The 20,225-nt window shown below is 51.2% G+C and overlaps 1 protein-coding gene across 1 annotated transcript; it reads left to right on the top strand.

The window, feature by feature from the left end:
* Positions 1-14,048: 14,048 nt before the first annotated feature.
* LOC144798722 (zinc finger MYM-type protein 1-like) lies at positions 14,049-19,832 on the top strand. Its single transcript, XM_078669737.1, has 3 exons — positions 14,049-14,102; positions 17,541-17,658; positions 17,781-19,832. Exon 3 carries the CDS (start codon positions 17,804-17,806, stop codon positions 18,839-18,841), a length of 1,038 nt encoding a protein of 345 aa, XP_078525863.1. The 5' UTR covers positions 14,049-14,102; positions 17,541-17,658; positions 17,781-17,803; the 3' UTR covers positions 18,842-19,832.
* Positions 19,833-20,225: the final 393 nt, after the last annotated feature.

Here is a 20,225-nt window from a genome sequence, read left to right as displayed (position 1 = left end):
GCCACTACCACATCCACCACCACCATGTCTATCTCCACCACCACCACATCCACCACCACCACCACGTCCACCACCACCATATCCACCACCACCATGCTCACCACCACCACGTCCACCACCACCACGTCCACCTTCACGTCCACCACCACCATGTCCATCACTACCATGCCCACAACCACCACATTCACCATGTCCACCACCATATCCACCACCACCACGTTCACACCACCACCACGTCCACCACCACGTCCTCCACCACCACCACCACCACGTCCAGCACCACCACGTCCACCACTACCACGTCCACCACCACCACATCCACCACTACCACGTCCACCACTACCATGTCCACCACGTCCATCACCACAACCACCATGTCCACCACCAACACCACCACATCCACTACCACCACCACATCCACCACCACCACGTCCACCACCACCACATCCACCACCTCTATGTCCACCACCACTACGTCCACCACCACCATGTCCACCACCACCACATCCACCACCACCAGCACACCCACCTCCACCACCATCACATCCACCATCACCACCACCAAGTCCACCACAACTACCACCACCACCACGTCCACCACCACCATGTCCACAACCAACACCACCACATCCACCACCACCACCACATCCACTACCACCACGTCCACCACGTCCACCACCACCACATCCACCACCACCACATCCACAAACACCACGTCCACAACTACCACCACTACGTCCACCAACACTACATCCAGCAACACCATGTCCACCACCACCACGTCCACCACCACATCCACCACCACAATGTCCACCACATCCACCACCATGTCCATCACCACCATGTCCACCACCACCATGTCCACCACCACGTTCACCATGAGGCCACTACCACGTTCACCATGAGGCCACTACCACCTCCACCACCACCATGTCTACCTCCACCACCACCACATCCACTACCACCACCACGTTCACCACCACCACCACGTCCACCCCCACCATGTCCACCACCACCATGTCCACCACCACCACGTCCACCACCACCACGTCCACCACCACCACATCCACCTTCACGTGCACCACCACCACGTCCACCACTACCACGTCCACTACCACGTCCACGACTACCACATCCACCACTACCATGTCCACCACCAACACCACCACCACCACCGCGTCCACCACCTCCACATCCACCACCACCACCACCACCACCATCACCACCACATCCACCACCACCACCACATCCACCCCACCACCATGTCCACCACCAACACCACCACATCCACCACCACCACATCCACCACCACCGTGTCCACCACATCCACCACCACCACCATGACCATGACCACCACCAACACCACAGCCATCACCACACCCACAACCACCTCCACCACCACGTCCACCACCACCACGCCCACCACCACCACGTCCACCACATCCACCACCACCACCATGTCCACCACCACAGCCACCACCACAGCCACCACCACATCCACCACGAGGCTACTACCACGTCCACCACCACTACATCTACCTCCACCACCACCACGTCCACCACCAAGTCCACTACCAAGTCCACCACCACATCCACCACTACATCCACAACCACCACATCCACCACCACCATGTCCACCACCACGTCCACCACCACCCCCATGTCCACCACCATGTCTACCACTACCACGTCCACTACTACCACGTCCACCACTACCATGTCCACCACCATCACGTCCCCCACCATGTCCACCACCACCACGTCCACCACCACCACCACCACCACCATGACCACCACCACCATGTCCACCACCAACACCACCACATCCACCACCACTACATCCACCACCACTACGTCCACCACCATCACATCCACCACCACCACGTCCACAACCACCACGTCCACAACCACCACCACCACACCCACCACCACTACGTCCACCACCACGACGTCCACCACAACCATGTCCACCACCACCACATCCACTACCACCACCACACCCAACTCCACCACCACATCCACCACCACCACATCCACCACCACCATGTCCACCACATCCACCACCATGTCCACCACCACCACCACCACATCCACCACTACATCCACCACCATTACATCCACCACCACAATGTCCACCACCACCACCACATCCACCACCACCATGTCCACCACTACGTCCACCACTACCACGTCAACTACTACCACGTCCACCACTACCATGTCCACCACCACCACGTCCACCACTACCACCATGTCCACCACCACTACGTCCACCACTACCACATCCACCACCATGACCACCACCACCATGTCCAACACCACCACATCCACCACCACTACGTCCACCACCACTACGTCCACCACCACCACGTCCACCACATCCAACACCACCATGTCCACAACCACCATGTCCACAACCACCACGTCCACGACACCCACAACCACCACCACCACATCCACCACCAGTACGTCCACCACCACTACATCCACCACCACCATGTCCACCACCACCACGTCCACCACCACCACCACCACACCCACCACCACCACCACCACATACACCACCATGTCCACCACATCCACCACCATGTCCACACCACCATGTCCACTACCACCATGTCCACCACCACCACAGCCACCACCACATCCACCACAAGGCCACTATCATGTCGACCATCACCACATCTACCTCCACCACCACTACCACCACCACGTCCACCACCAAGTCCACCACCAAGTCCACCACCACATCTACCACTACATCCACCACTACCACATCCACCACCACCACCACGTCCACCACCACCATGTCCACCACCACCACATCCACCACCACCTCATCCACCACCACCACATCCTCCACCATCATAACCACCACTACCATGTCCACCACCACCATGTCCACCACCACATCCACCACCACCACCACATCTACCACCACCACATCCACCACCACCACATCCACAACCCCCACGTCCACAACTACCACCTCCACCACCACCACGTCCACCACCACCACATCCACCACCTCTATGTCCACCACCACTACGTTCACCACCACTACGTCCACCAGCACCATGTCCACCACCACCACCACACCCACCTCCACCACCATCACGTCCACCACCACCACCACCAAGTCCACCACCACTACCACCACCACATCCTCCACCACCATGTCCACTACCACCATGTCCACAACCAACACCACCACATCCACCACCACCACCACATCCACTACCACCACGTCCACCACCACCACGTCCACAACCACCACGTCCACAACCACCACCACCACCACTACGTCCACCAACACTACGTCCACCAACACCATGTTCACCACGTCCACCACCAGCATCACACCCACCTCCACCACCACCATGTCCACCACCACCACCACGTCCACCACCACAATATCCACCACATCCAACACCACGTCCACCACCACCACATCCACCACCATCACGTCCACCACCACCACGTCCACAACCACCATGTCCACAACCACCTCCTCTACGTCCACCAACACTACATCCACCAACACCATAGCCACCACCACCACGTCCACCACCAGCACCACACCCACCTCCACCACCACCACGTCCACCACCACCACCACATCCACCACCACAATGTCCACCACATCCACCACCACATCCATCACCACCATATCCACCACCACCATGTCCACCACCACCACCACGGCCACCACCACGTTCACCAGGAGGCCACTACCACATCCACCACCACCATGTCTATCTCCACCACCACCACATCCACCACCACCACCACGTCCACCACCACCATATCCACCACCACCATGCTCACCACCACCACGTCCACCACCACCACGTCCACCTTCACGTCCACCACCACCATGTCCATCACTACCATGCCCACAACCACCACATCCACCATGTCCACCACCATATCCACCACCACCACGTTCACACCACCACCACGTCCACCACCACGTCCTCCACCACCACCACCACCACGTCCACCACGTCCACCACTACCACGTCCACCACCACCACATCCACCACTACCACGTCCACCACTACCATGTCCACCACGTCCATCACCACAACCACCATGTCCACCACCAACACCACCACATCCACCACCACCACCACATCCACCACCACCACGTCCACCACCACCAAATCCACCACCTCTATGTCCACCACCACTACGTCCACCACCACCATGTCCACCACCACCACATCCACCACCACCAGCACACCCACCTCCACCACCATCACGTCCACCATCACCACCACCAAGTCCACCACAACTACCACCACCACAAGGCCACTATCATGTCGACCATCACCACATCTACCTCCACCACCACTACCACCACCACGTCCACCACCAAGTCCACCACCAAGTCCACCACCACATCTACCACTACATCCACCACTACCACATCCACCACCACCACCACGTCCACCACCACCATGTCCACCACCACCACATCCACCACCACCTCATCCACCACCACCACATCCTCCACCATCATAACCACCACTACCATGTCCACCACCACCATGTCCACCACCACATCCACCACCACCACCACATCTACCACCACCACATCCACCACCACCACATCCACAACCCCCACGTCCACAACTACCACCTCCACCACCACCACGTCCACCACCACCACATCCACCACCTCTATGTCCACCACCACTACGTTCACCACCACTACGTCCACCAGCACCATGTCCACCACCACCACCACACCCACCTCCACCACCATCACGTCCACCACCACCACCACCAAGTCCACCACCACTACCACCACCACATCCTCCACCACCATGTCCACTACCACCATGTCCACAACCAACACCACCACATCCACCACCACCACCACATCCACTACCACCACGTCCACCACCACCACGTCCACAACCACCACGTCCACAACCACCACCACCACCACTACATCCACCAACACTACGTCCACCAACACCATGTTCACCACGTCCACCACCAGCATCACACCCACCTCCACCACCACCATGTCCACCACCACCACCACGTCCACCACCACAATATCCACCACATCCAACACCACGTCCACCACCACCACATCCACCACCATCACGTCCACCACCACCACGTCCACAATCACCATGTCCACAACCACCTCCACTACGTCCACCAACACTACATCCACCAACACCATAGCCACCACCACCACGTCCACCACCAGCACCACACCCACCTCCACCACCACCACGTCCACCACCACCACCACATCCACCACCACAATGTCCACCACATCCACCACCACATCCATCACCACCATATCCACCACCACCATGTCCACCACCACCACCACGGCCACCACCATGTTCACCAGGAGGCCACTACCACATCCACCACCACCATGTCTATCTCCACCACCACCACATCCACCACCACCACCACGTCCACCACCACCATATCCACCACCACCATGCTCACCACCACCACGTCCACCACCACCACGTCCACCTTCACGTCCACCACCACCATGTCCATCACTACCATGCCCACAACCACCACATCCACCATGTCCACCACCATATCCACCACCACCACGTTCACACCACCACCACGTCCACCACCACGTCCTCCACCACCACCACCACCACGTCCACCACGTCCACCACTACCACGTCCACCACCACCACATCCACCACTACCACGTCCACCACTACCATGTCCACCACGTCCATCACCACAACCACCATGTCCACCACCAACACCACCACATCCACCACCACCACCACATCCACCACCACCACGTCCACCACCACCACATCCACCACCTCTATGTCCACCACCACTACGTCCACCACCACCATGTCCACCACCACCACATCCACCACCACCAGCACACCCACCTCCACCACCATCACGTCCACCATCACCACCACCAAGTCCACCACAACTACCACCACCACCACGTCCACCACCACCATGTCCACAACCAACACCACCACATCCACCACCACCACCACATCCACTACCACCACATCCACCACGTCCACCACCACCACATCCACCACCACCACATCCACAAACACCACGTCCACAACTACCACCACTACGTCCACCAACACTACATCCAGCAACACCATGTCCACCACCACCACGTCCACCACCACATCCACCACCACAATGTCCACCACATCCACCACCATGTCCATCACCACCATGTCCACCACCACCATGTCCACCACCACGTTCACCATGAGGCCACTACCACGTTCACCATGAGGCCACTACCACGTCCACCACCACCATGTCTACCTCCACCACCACCACATCCACTACCACCACCACGTTCACCACCACCACCACGTCCACCCCCACCATGTCCACCACCACCATGTCCACCACCACCACGTCCACCACCACCACGTCCACCACCACCACATCCACCTTCACGTGCACCACCACCACGTCCACCACTACCACGTCCACTACCACGTCCACGACTACCACATCCACCACTACCATGTCCACCACCAACACCACCACCACCGCGTCCACCACCTCCACATCCACCACCACCACCATCATCACCACCACATCCACCACCACCACCACATCCACCCCACCACCATGTCCACCACCAACACCACCACATCCACCACCACCACCACATCCACCCCACCACCATGTCCACCACCAACACCACCACATCCACCACCACCACGTCCACCACGTCCACCACTACCACGTCCACCACCACCACATCCACCACTACCACGTCCACCACTACCATGTCCACCACGTCCATCACCACAACCACCATGTCCACCACCAACACCACCACATCCACCACCACCACCACATCCACCACCACCACGTCCACCACCACCACATCCACCACCTCTATGTCCACCACCACTACGTCCACCACCACCATGTCCACCACCACCACATCCACCACCACCAGCACACCCACCTCCACCACCATCACGTCCACCATCACCACCACCAAGTCCACCACAACTACCACCACCACCACGTCCACCACCACCATGTCCACAACCAACACCACCACATCCACCACCACCACCACATCCACTACCACCACATCCACCACGTCCACCACCACCACATCCACCACCACCACATCCACAAACACCACGTCCACAACTACCACCACTACGTCCACCAACACTACATCCAGCAACACCATGTCCACCACCACCACGTCCACCACCACATCCACCACCACAATGTCCACCACATCCACCACCATGTCCATCACCACCATGTCCACCACCACCATGTCCACCACCACGTTCACCATGAGGCCACTACCACGTTCACCATGAGGCCACTACCACGTCCACCACCACCATGTCTACCTCCACCACCACCACATCCACTACCACCACCACGTTCACCACCACCACCACGTCCACCCCCACCATGTCCACCACCACCATGTCCACCACCACCACGTCCACCACCACCACGTCCACCACCACCACATCCACCTTCACGTGCACCACCACCACGTCCACCACTACCACGTCCACTACCACGTCCATGACTACCACATCCACCACTACCATGTCCACCACCAACACCACCACCACCGCGTCCACCACCTCCACATCCACCACCACCACCACCATCACCACCACATCCACCACCACCACCACATCCACCCCACCACCATGTCCACCACCAACACCACCACATCCACCACCACCACGTCCACCACCACCGTGTCCACCACATCCACCACCACCACCATGACCATGACCACCACCAACACCACAGCCATCACCACACCCACAACCACCTCCACCACCACGTCCACAACCACCACCTACACCACCACTCCAAATACCACTCAGTGCCACATAATTACACGCCACATAATTACACTGCACTCAATGCAACATACCCTCCAAATACCACTCAGTGCCACATAATTACACGCCACATAATTACACTGCACTCAATGCAACATACACTCCAAACAATACCACTCAGTGCCACATAATTACACGCCACACAATTACACTCTACTGAATACAACATACACTCCACACAATACCACTCAGTGCCACATAATTATATGCTACATAATTACTCTGCGCTCAATGCAACATACACTCCAAATACCACTCAGTGCCACATTACACGCCACATAATTACACTGCACTCAATGTAACCTACACTCCAAATTCCACTCAGTGCCACATAATTACACGCCACATAATTACACTGCACTCAATGCAACATACACTCCAAATACCACTCAGTGCCATATAATTACACGCCACATATTTACACTGCACTCAATGCAACATACACTCCAAATACCACTCAGTGCCACATAATTACACACAACATAATTACACTCTGCTGAATACAACACACACTCCACACAATACTACTCAGTGCCACATAATTATATGCTACATAATTACACTGCACTCAATGTAACATACACTCCGAATACCACTCAGTGCCACATGGTTATATGCAACATAATTACACTGCACTCAATGCAACATACACTCCAAATACCACTCAGTGCCACATAATTACACACAACATAATTACACTCTACTGAACACAACACACACTCCACACAATACCACTCAGTGCCACATAATTATATGCTACATAATCACAATGCAACATACACTCCAAACAATACCACTCAGTGCCACATAATTACACGCCACACAATTGCACTCTACTGAATACAACACACACTCCTCATAATACCACTCAGTGCCACATAATTATATGCTACATAATTACACTGCGCTCAACGCAACATACACTCCAAATACCACTCAGTGCCACATAATTACACGCCACATAATTACACTGCACTCAACGCAACATACACTCCAAATACCACTCAGTGCCACATAATTACACGCCACATAATTACTCTATCTATCTGTCTGTCTGTCTATCTGTCTATCTGTCTATCTATCTATCTATCTATCTATCTATCTATCTATCTATCTATCTATCTATCTATCTATCTATCTCCCTCTATCTATCTATCTATCTATCTATCTATCTATCTATCGCCCTCACTCTATCTATCGCCCTCACTCTATCTATCTATCGCCCCTCACTCTATCAATCTTTCTATCTACCGCCCTCACTCTATCTATCGCCCTCACTCAATCTATCTATCGCCCTCTATCTATCGCCCTCACTCTATCTATCTATCGCCCTCACTCTCTCTATCTATCGCTCTCACTCTATTTATTGCCCTCACTCTATCTATCTGTCTATCTATCGTCCTCACTCTATCTGTCTATCTATCGCACTCACTCTATCTATCGCCATCACTCTATCTATCTATCTATCTATCTATCTATCTATCGATCGCCCTCACTCTATCTGTCTATATCTATCGCCCTCACTCTATCTGTCTATCTATATTTCGCCCTCACTCTATCTATGTATCTATTTATCTACCTATCTACCTATCTACCTATCTATCGCACTCACTCTATCTAACTATTGCATCACCACAGCATCACTCAGCACCACCGCAGCATCACTCAGGTGCACCACAACATCACTATGCACTACCACAGCATCACTGAACGCCACACAGTGGCGGTTTTACCATTTGGGTGGTGGGGCGTTGCCTCACTAATAATTATTGGGCAATTTATTCGAGCAGCGTGTTAATAAAAGTTTTATAAATTAACGCGCCGCTCGAATAAATTGCCCGATAATTATTGCCCTGCAGCCGTGGTGTCACGCTTCAACAGTATGGTCATGTTTTAATCGCTGTCTGACACTGGGTGGCACTGGAGTGCCGGCACAGTGCGCACTGCGCATGTGGTATTTGCCCGGCTGCCTTTCTGCAGCTAGCAAACTCAGTCGATCATGAAAAGCAAGCACTCGCCGAGTACGGGGTTTGCCTATGCCACAGACCCCAGTGCTTCTTAAATGAGCGGCGTTTTTTTAATGCTCAGTCCAATCCTGATGCTGCTCTCTGCTTTCCTGTTCTCCGCTCCCGGTCTATAGGATATATTGAAATGAAACCCCGAGAAGAACAGCATCCACCGCAACTGGCGGGGAGTGAGGAGTCTAGCTGCTGTCATGTATTGGAGGTTCCGGTGGTCCGTGAACAACGTCACCACGTGCCTCGCCCCCATCAACAGATGCCTCCATTCCGTGAACGCCTCCTTTATGGCCAGGAGCTCCTTCTCAGCGATGTGGTAGTTTCTCTCGGCATCATTCAGCTTTCGCGACATGAAAGCCACCGGGTGTAGCACGCCTGTAGACGCATGTCTCTGGGACAAAACGGCCCCTACAGCCACCGCCAAAGCGTCCGCCTCCACGATGTAGGGTTGTTCCTGGTCGGGTGTGCGAGGATTGGAGCCGTTATGAAAGCCTGCTTCAGTTCCTGGAAGGCTGCTTGTTCATCAAAGGACCAAAGAAACGGCTGTGCCTTACGTAGGAGCTGAGTGATCGGGGCAACGAGACCAGAGAAACCTTCGATGAATCTCCTGTAAAAGTTGGCAAAGCCGATGAAGCACTGCACATCCCTCACACACTGCGGAGCCGGCCAGTCTTTCACCGCCTTGACCTTCCTCTCTGCCATCTCCTGTCCGTCCGCTCAGCATCACTCCCAAAACTCCACCGTTGTGACGTGGAAATCTCACTTGGTGAGTTTACAGAACAGCTGGTTTTCTTGCAGGATCTTCAGGACTGTAGACGGATGTATGACGTTACAACGCATACTTTTACTCCGCAGACCGTTACAACGCGACTTTTACACCGCATACCGTTACAACGCATAGCGCTTAGAGGTGCTGGATAGTGGTAAGTATAATTTACTATTCTAACTCCAGTCCCCGTGGACCCTAGGGAAGGTGTTGGATAGTAAATTATACTTATTCCCTATCCTAGAGCGCCCCCCAGCGCAATGCGTTGTAATGGTATGCGGAGTAAAAGTCGCGTTGTAATGGTAGTGCGGAGTAAAAAATGCGTTGTAACAGGTGTATACCCTGTAGACACGTGTCCAACGTGGGCTTCCACCGTATCCGAATATATCAGGATATCGTCTATGTACACCACTACATAGAAGTCCAATATCTCCCGTAGCACGTTGTTCAAAAAGTACTGGAACGCAGCAGGGGTGTTACAGAGCCCAAAGGGCATAACTAGGTACTCGAAGAGACCGTATCTCGTCTTGAACGCTGTCTTCCACTCGTCCCCTGTCCGCATGCGAACCAGGTGATACGCTCCCTTGAAGTCGAGCTTAGTGGAAATCCTAGCTGTCTTTACTTGCTCTAGTAGGACGTTGATGAACGGAAGGGGATAACGGTTCTTGACCGTGATGGCGTTGAGGGCCCTGTAGTCCACACAGACGCGCAGCTCCCCGTTGGCCTTTGGGATGAAAAAGAGGGGGGATGCCGACGGAGACTTGGAAGGCCTGATGAACACCAGGTCCAGCAGTTTGTCCAGATAGGAGCGTAGGTGGAGGTTCTCGGTTTCGGTTAGAGCGTATAAACGCCCACTAGGTACACACGCTCCTGGTACCAAGTCGATTTGGCAATCGTACTTCCGATGTGGGGGTAGCACCTCGGCCTGGACTTCAACAAATACACCTTGATACACTCGGTACTCGGCCGGAAGGCTCACCGCCTTTTCTGCTGCCGTGGCGACTTCCTGGAACGGGGCTTGTGTTGGCCGTCCCGTGTTCAGTAACATCCCGCAATGCCGTAGACAAATAAGGTGAATCCAGGACGACCTCTCTGGTGATCCAGTCTATCGATGGATTCTGTTTTTGTAGCCAGGGCAAGCCCAGGATGACTCCGTACTGTGGGGCTCGTATGATACCGAAGTCTACCGCTTCTTGGTGTCTTCCTTTGCACCTGACTTGTAGCTCTCCTGTGTGTTGGCCGATTGGTCCTGAGACCAGTTTACGCCCATCCACGGCGTACACGTCTTCCGGTACTTCCTTACGTAACAGGCAAATGCCTAGGCGACGTGCCTCCTCATTATCCATGAACAGGCCCGTGGCCCCTGAATCAATCATAGTCGCCGCCGAAACCCATTCATTCTGCGCCAGCAGTTTCAGGGGGATGAAGAGGTGCCGTTGGTTCAGTGGGTCAGTGTTGAGCAGTGAAGGGATGTAGCTACGACTCCGAGAAGCCCCTTCTCTATTCCGGGAGTCCTTTAGTTTTCCGACTGTGGGTCTACCACCGCTGTGGCTAGCCTTCCAGAACGGAATCTACTGGCCTTAGGTTTCGCCGAACATTCGCGCACAAAGTGGCCTTTCTTCCCGCAGTACAGGCAAAGGCTTTGTTTGCGACGGGATTCCTTCTCCGTGGTGGTAAGACTGACTCTGATGGCTCCTATATCCATCTGGTCGGGCCCCTGAGATGGAGAGGCCTCGGACGACCCTAGATGGCTGCTCACAAGCGGGGTTTTGTCCCCCTTTTTATGGACGCCACGTCGCTCACCCATCCGGTGTTCGAGCCGTAAGGCCAAACCGATCAGACCCTCACATGTATCCAGCTGGGGGTCTATTTGCGTGATGATGTCTTTCAGCTCATCGCTTAGTCCTTGGTGGAAGAGCATTGCCCTCTTGGAGTCAGGCCAGTTGGTTTCCGCTACCAGGCGTCTGAAAGCGTTTAGGTAATGTAGCAGTCCCTGGCTGCCCTGTCGTAGCTCCAATAATTCCCTATCTGCCGTGTAGGAGTCGGCTCTGCGATCGAACACTTTAATAAACGCCTCCCGGAACGCTTCCCAATCGTGCAGTAGAGCGTCGTTTCTGCTCACAAAAGGCACAGCCCACTGAGCTGCATCTCCTGCCAAGTAGGAGATCATGAATGCGACTTTGGCTTGGTTGGTGGGGAAGGACTTGGATTTGCACGAGAAGTGTAAGGCCACTTGTGTCAGAAACACCTGTACTTTGCTTGAGTCCCCGGTAAAGCGTTCTGGCGTTGCCAACGGGATGGAAACCGGCATTTCTACTACCACAGCTGTCGGTGTGGTGGTGTGTGCAGCCCCTGCACCAAACGGGTTCCTTTGGCTCCCATCCATTCGTGCCCTGAGATCCGCGGTTTCTTGACGCGATGCGTCCAATTCGGCTCTGACCGCAGCCAAAGCCACCAGTACATCCTCCATCATGGCCATTGCGTGATCAAGCCGACCAGGAAGAAGTTTGTTTATGGGTCGGATATTATGTGAACCTCTGGGTCTTCAGGGTCGACCTGATGTGGGTGAGGACCTACACAGAGAGACTCGCATGAGCTCTTTACGCGCTTCCAAGGTACGCGTATAACACGCACAAACACACAGACAACATTTACGTAAAGAAATGGTAGGATGTTTAATGGCACATCCAAGAAAGAGCATAAAGCAAAGAAAGCCACAAAAGTGTATATAAAGTCAACGATACCCTTTACCGGACAGCAACTTCTCCGCGGAACCCCTCCTCGGCCGACAATGCAGAGCGAACCGTAGGGACCAACCGTCCTCCGCAAGAGCACCCGTCCCGGTAGCTCACCAACGGAGGGCACCGTGCAAAGAAACGGTCGACAATGCCGCTCGAGTCCCGCTTGCTGCGGTAGGGTTATGGTCAAGCTGCAGGTTTGGGGTAGCCCACGGTTAAGGTCACCAATGAGAACCCCCTACAAACGTCTCTAGGGTAATCTGCGTGGGAGGGCAGCTAACAGTCCTCGCTGCTCCTTACAACCCCCTTGGCAATAGTCAGGCAGACACTGGGGTGCTCCACGCAGGGCAGAACACTCCGCGAGCGTAGCGTGTGGAAAGGTTGCTGAAAAGTTTAAGGGTCCAAGGATCCAAACAAGAGAAGGGGAGACAAGCGCTGGCCGTGCGCTTCTCCCAAGGAAAACGAGTCTCTGCTAGCGTCCGTCAATATGCGACGCTATTCCTCACTGGCGGCTGCCATTTATGCCGTGTCTGCAACTCGTGCGCGTCGCTCATGCGCCGCGCACTGCTTCCTGGGTAATGTAGTTCCTGGCGGCATTGACGCTGTCTGTTCTCCGTGCCGGTCGCAAGGCGCAGGTTCGGGGCTGTGGCGAGCGCCGGTCGCTCGGCTTCGGTATCAGGTAAGGGGGGGTTCCGGGTTGCGAACCTGACAGAGGGACAGAGACTGGTCTGAGGCCTCACCTAGTCGTCTGAGTCTGTCATCACCCACCTGCACTAGCACAGCACTTGAATTATTTTTGGAGCGTTAGCGTTGTTGGACGGGGACGTGTTAATTTTCGACCGGACCTGTGCATGCATGGTATAATGTGGTGGTAAAATTAAAATATAAAAGTGAAAGTTAATGACATGAGGGTCGGGCTCAGGCGCCAAACATGCAACTATCTATGCTTAGGGCCCGGCTCCGGCTCAGGCCTCCCACCGGCTGCAGGTCCCAACTGGGAATTGGGCTGGCACTCAGAAATCCCCTTGAAACGTGTTATGCCAAGCTTTGTGGTGTTAATATATGCAATTATGTTTGGGGGAAAAAACTCAGAATTTAACCGCCTTGGCACCTTCCCAATAAAGGACATCCCGGCGATCCTTGCTTCAAGGAGGTCTCGTGCCACAGGGGCCCAAGCAACGCTTACTTTGTAAGCCTCTCTAGGGCCTGTTCTATGGATAGTGGCTAAACTGAGAGATTTTAAAAAAGAAGAAAGTTAGGGACAGATAGGCTTTATATCTTCTTGTTTCTGTGTATGAAAGCGGATCGAGTTCCCCGGATGTTTGAGCGCTTCTCCATGAATGAAATGAAACTGGGTGCGTTTGAGCTTTTCAGTGTATTCCCTTTAATCATGTAATATTAAAGATAAGCATGCATGCTCACGACACTCACCACTACCAGTGTGTTCACATGTGAATATTCAATCAATCTTACATGGCACACACTGCAAAATGATTAATGAACGGTGTGTCGGCCCAAGATCACGAAGCGGCAGTTCAGTGGGAAGCTGGGAGTCAGATGACGGCCTCCCGTTGCTGAAGCTTCAGTTGAGCCCCTCGCAGACCTTATTCTTCGGTGGACAGTATTCAGGGTGTGAAGACGCTTCTCCAACCAGGCAACCACACTTAGTGTTTGTAAAGGTTTTTTGAGAACACATATACACTTTGGCACAAAGAGGCAACATGATTTTAGAGATAGCTGAGGCATTAATTCATGGCTCTTGTGTGGATTCGTGAACCCACAGAGGATTTGTGAATCTGTTTCAAAAGTAAGGTCAAACAAACCCTTATATTCGATTGTTTTTTCTGCCACCGTGCGCTGCCGATCTGAACATCTGCTGACCCCTATGCCCCTGTGAAGGCCCAAAAGTGACCTATGCTGGCAATGAAGTAATGAATAAAAAGTATTTTTAAAGCGGGATTTCTGGGTCTGCTTTTCGATTTGTAGCTCCAGAACTCTGCTGGGCCTCAGGATTTTCAAATCAAGCATAGGATTTACAAATATTGTTTAAAAAAATAAATAAGTAAGGCGGGGGTTCAGTGCTTTACTTCTGCACTTGGCCACTGGGCACACGTGGGGGTTAGCTGCATGCGGCAGGGTGGGAACAGGGCCTTGCCGTAGTCCATGGCTTGTGGGGGGATGTACGTTGTTACAACGCAGGTTGTAACAACGCATACCTTTACCACGCGGCCGCTACAACGCAAGTCGTTACCACGATTTGCGTTGGAGGGCGCGGATTTAGGATTTTTATAATTTTATATTCCAACACCAGTCCCCGTGGATACTAGGGAAGGTGTTGGAATATAAATTTATAAAATTCCTTATCCCACAGCGCCCTCCAGCGCAAGTCGTGGTAACGACTTGCATTGTAACGGCCGCGTGGTAAAGGTACCACGTTGTAAAAGATTTGTGGTAAACGTTGTTTACCCTTGTGGGGTGGCCAACCCGCACTGTGCTCTGGCGGCGTAGGCCTCTTGTAAATATGCCCCTTAGAGAGCAAATGCACCCTATTTCGTTTTCCTGTTGGGCGGAGTGACATCTCGCTCTTACAAATGATAAAAATGGTGGGCAGCAATCAGATTTATACGAGAGAAGGTGGTAATTCTCAGACAATCTGTCACCGAGGAGTCGCAGAAAACCGGAACCAGGCTCTCTTTTACCTGCTGTGCATCCGGGGGTCATGAGTTCGATGCTAGGTTAGTCTTCCATCCCTCTGGATGGGTAAAATGAATACTAATAACATGTGTATAACTGAATGTGAATAAGTGAATAACTCATAACATGTGTAAGCATTATTATGGCTAAATGATGGCCTATTTTCAACTTCCCGTTTCTACTTGATAATGCTTCCTAACATTGCCCTTTAGAATTTCTTTAAAATGACATTCAGATTTCATACCGTAGGAGACATCACGTCGCAACGCTAATTCTAAAAGTCTCTAAAATTAAATTGGCGGCCTGTCAACTTCATGTGTCTGATTCCCCCTTTCATGCCCCTGTTCTTCCCAGTTCTTTCTCCATTCTTTCCTTTTCCATGTCATTCCTGGTCCTGTTCCACCGTCCCCTGTCCCTCACTGTCTCACTCAACTCTGGACTGTAGGATGAAAGTTAAAATGCCCACTTACATGCCCACCTCGAATGCGAGGGCAATGGCCATGCTGACAGTTTGACCACTGCAAGGTAAACAACAGCAAGGCAATCATAGGTTAGAAAGCATAGCAAGTACATGATAAACATCAGGACAATCACAGTTGATGTTACTTGTTGTATCATATATCTGGATGCAATGACAAAAACAACAAAATACCAGTTTTCAGTCTTCCTTTGAATTTGTATTTGTTGCATATTTTCCATAGTGCATGTATTGTTTTAAAGGAAGATTAATTTTCACTGGAGAAGATTTTAACTCTATAATTTATAGATCAACTACTAACTAAGTGCTACAGCTGTTGTGTGTTAGGCAGTACTCCAACATCCTACGCAGAATGTGTTTTTATCGTTATCGAAATTGTGCCAAAGTGCAAAACAAAAGCAATGCTAATGCAGGCTTAACCACTTTCCAGGAGTGTAATCTGAGCCCCTTAATAATTCAGATGATCGTCGTCTGCATGTAGACTACACATAGGAACCAAAACTGTGCCCCCTAGACTGTACTGGTCAATGCAAGGAAATCCATTAGCCCACTTAGTAAAATTCACGTGTATTGTTCTAAGAAGGTGAAACCAGATGTATAACCCAAATGTAATGTGGAGTGTACAGGGTCAAGTCTTTGTGGATCACTTAAGCCAAGGGTCTCCAACTTTTTCTGTAATAAGAGCCACTTATGATCAAAGAAATGCATCGTGATGTGATCACTAAGGGGTGCCTCAGCACATTCTGCAAGGGGGGGCTCATTTTGCGTTACACCACTGTACATGCCTGCCCATATCTTACAGTTTGAATGCTTTTTTTAAAAGTCTGTGTGTTTGGTTGACACAACTACATTTTGTTGTATCAATTCAATTCAAAAAATCTTTATTTCGGTAAAAATTTACCATAAAAGACATATAAGACATACATTGTTGTATCTGCTTTTCAGCATTTGGTAAAGCAGAAGCCTCAGGCTGCCAAACTAATTTTTGGGCAAATCAAGCAAAGAAGAAGAGGCGCCAACCTCCTTTTCTGCTACAACACAGCCAACAACCCCAGTGTTTAAGGTAAGGAAACTGCTGCTATATTTTACATTCTAGTAGTCAAGGGCTATGTAAGTTGTGTACATGGTGGGTGGCGTCTAAATAAAAACACCAAACCTCATACGTTGTACTTTGATTATTGACAGGTAACACTAACCTTGGTAACACCATGAATACAGTAGAGCAACTACTTGCAAATCCGTTCATTGGACTGAAACGTGAAGAGAAACTAATTGTAAAACAATTAGGACCTCACTGGCCAGACTTAAACCTACAACAAAGTTCCCTAGACAGAGGGAAGCTTTACACACGTTGTTTCTCAAACACCTGGTACACAAAAGTTGATTGGCTTACAGGATGTCCTTCAAAAAATACTCTCTTCTGCTTCCCCTGCCTGCTGTTTGGTGGTGAAACTCCTTGGACCAAAAAAGGAGTAAAAGACTTGAAGCATTTGTCAGATAAAGTAAAGAAGCATGCACACACGAAAATACATATGGAAAACCTGACAAGACTGGGAATGTTGGGAGATACACCGATTGAAGCCCACATAAGCGAGGCCCACCGAAATTCAATAAAGAAACACAATGAAGCAGTTGATAGGAATAGACATGTACTATCAGAGATCATTGATTGCATTTGTTTCTGTAGTGCTTTTGAACTGGCTTTACGAGGGCATGATGAATCGGAAGGTTCTGCAAATCCTGGGATATTCAAAGGCCTTGTGGACTTAATAGCAAGCATTGACCATGAAATGGAAGCACATCTATCAAGTGCAACAGTCTTCAAGGGCACCTCTAAAATCATACAAAATGAACTGCTTGAGTGCATGCTAGAGATTGTAAAAAGCACTATTGTACTAGAGCTGAAAAACACAGACTTTGTGGCTATTCAGGCTGATGACACCACTGATGTGGCCACGAAAACACAGTCAGTATTGGTCTTTCGGTACCTTGACAGTGACAACAAAGTTGTGGAAAGGTTCTATGGTTTCGCCCATTTAAGAGACTCTTGTGCAGAAAGCATTTCTTCAGTTATTCTACAGGAACTAAACTTGATTTTTCCAGAGCAGCCTCAAAAACAAAAACTGATTGCACAAAGCTATGATGGTGCTACAGTAATGAGTGGAACCTCCGGTGGAGTACAACAACAAAAATTAAAGATGTGTACCCTAATGCCCATTACGTGCACTGTTATACCCACCAACTAAATCTGAGTATGCAACAATCAGTAGGAAAGATCTCTGAGGCAAAGATATGCTTCATGGATGTAGGAGGAATGGCAGCATTCTTCTCACGCTCCCCCAAAAGAACAGAGGTACTTCATACCATTGTTAACAGAAGGATTCCAAAGGGAGGCCCAACTCGTTGGAATTTTCACATCCGTACAATCTGCCTAATATACCAATATAGGGTTGATCTTGATAAATGTTTCGACACCATAGAAGCCAATGGAGAGTTTGACTACAAAAGCCGGAATGAGGCCCGTGGCTTTGCTAGAACACTGCAAGACAGGGAGTTTCAGTTTTTGCTGTTTTTGTTTTTTAAAATAATGCCTCAAGTTGACACACTGTATGAAACGTTAGAAAAACGTGAAATAGATATTATCCATGTGGAAACAGCTATCAACGACTTTGCCACAAGCATAACGAAAGTCAGAGAAGGGGTTGACAATTTAGACAGCACACTGCCAAATGATTCTACTTTCTCTAACCGCAGAAAAGACATCAGCAGTCTAGTCCGAATTTCCAAAGAGATATGTGACACTATAATTATGCAGGTAAAGGAATGCTTTTCTTTTACAAAGCATTTGGTGAGTGCCACATTACTATGAAGTGATCTGTTTGCTAAATATGATATTTCCTTCCCTGAGCAAGCACTGAATACTGCTGTGGATGCTTACCCTATGCTCAACAAAGAGGATCTGAGAACAGAATTAACTGTACTATATGGAATGCATGTATACAGGCAGGCCACTACTGCAATTTCTTTGCTTGCTTAAATTCTGAACCTTAACATGGAAAAGGTACTAACAGAAACAGTGACTTTACTGAAAATACTCATCACCACTCCGATGACAACAGCAGAGGCAGAACGTTGCTTTTCCGCTTTGAATAGAATTAAAACATTCCTGAGAAATACCATGATTCAGGAAAGGCTGAATGCCTTAGCGATGCTTTCTATAGAGAGTGACTTAGTTAAAAGAATACCAGACTTCAATGTTCAAGTCATTGAGAAGTTTGCTTCCATGAAAAACAGACGTGCTGATTTTAATTACAAAAAGTGAACACTCTATTTAACCCCTTTGGCGCTGATGACAAAGCCAGCTCGTCATCAGCGTAACCTGCGCTGCGCGGATGACGAGCTGGCTTTGTCACGATCAAGCCATTTTTTTTTTTTCAGCGCACAGCGGGAAAACACGGTAGCGCGGTAGGGGTTAAATGCTGCTAGTTTGCGTCCTATTTATTTGTTTGTTATTAAAATACATCTGCGAGGTACTCAGCAATGCATTGTGTTTCAAAGTCTGTTATGAAGCTCTGTGGTTATGATGAAGATGAATAAGCAGCTACCTATGTTATATGACACCACTTTATT

The sequence above is a fragment of the Lissotriton helveticus genome, chromosome 12, assembly GCF_964261635.1.
Source record: "Lissotriton helveticus chromosome 12, aLisHel1.1, whole genome shotgun sequence".
NCBI classification, from domain to species: domain Eukaryota; kingdom Metazoa; phylum Chordata; class Amphibia; order Caudata; family Salamandridae; genus Lissotriton; species Lissotriton helveticus.
This window is presented reverse-complemented; position numbering and strand designations above follow the sequence as displayed.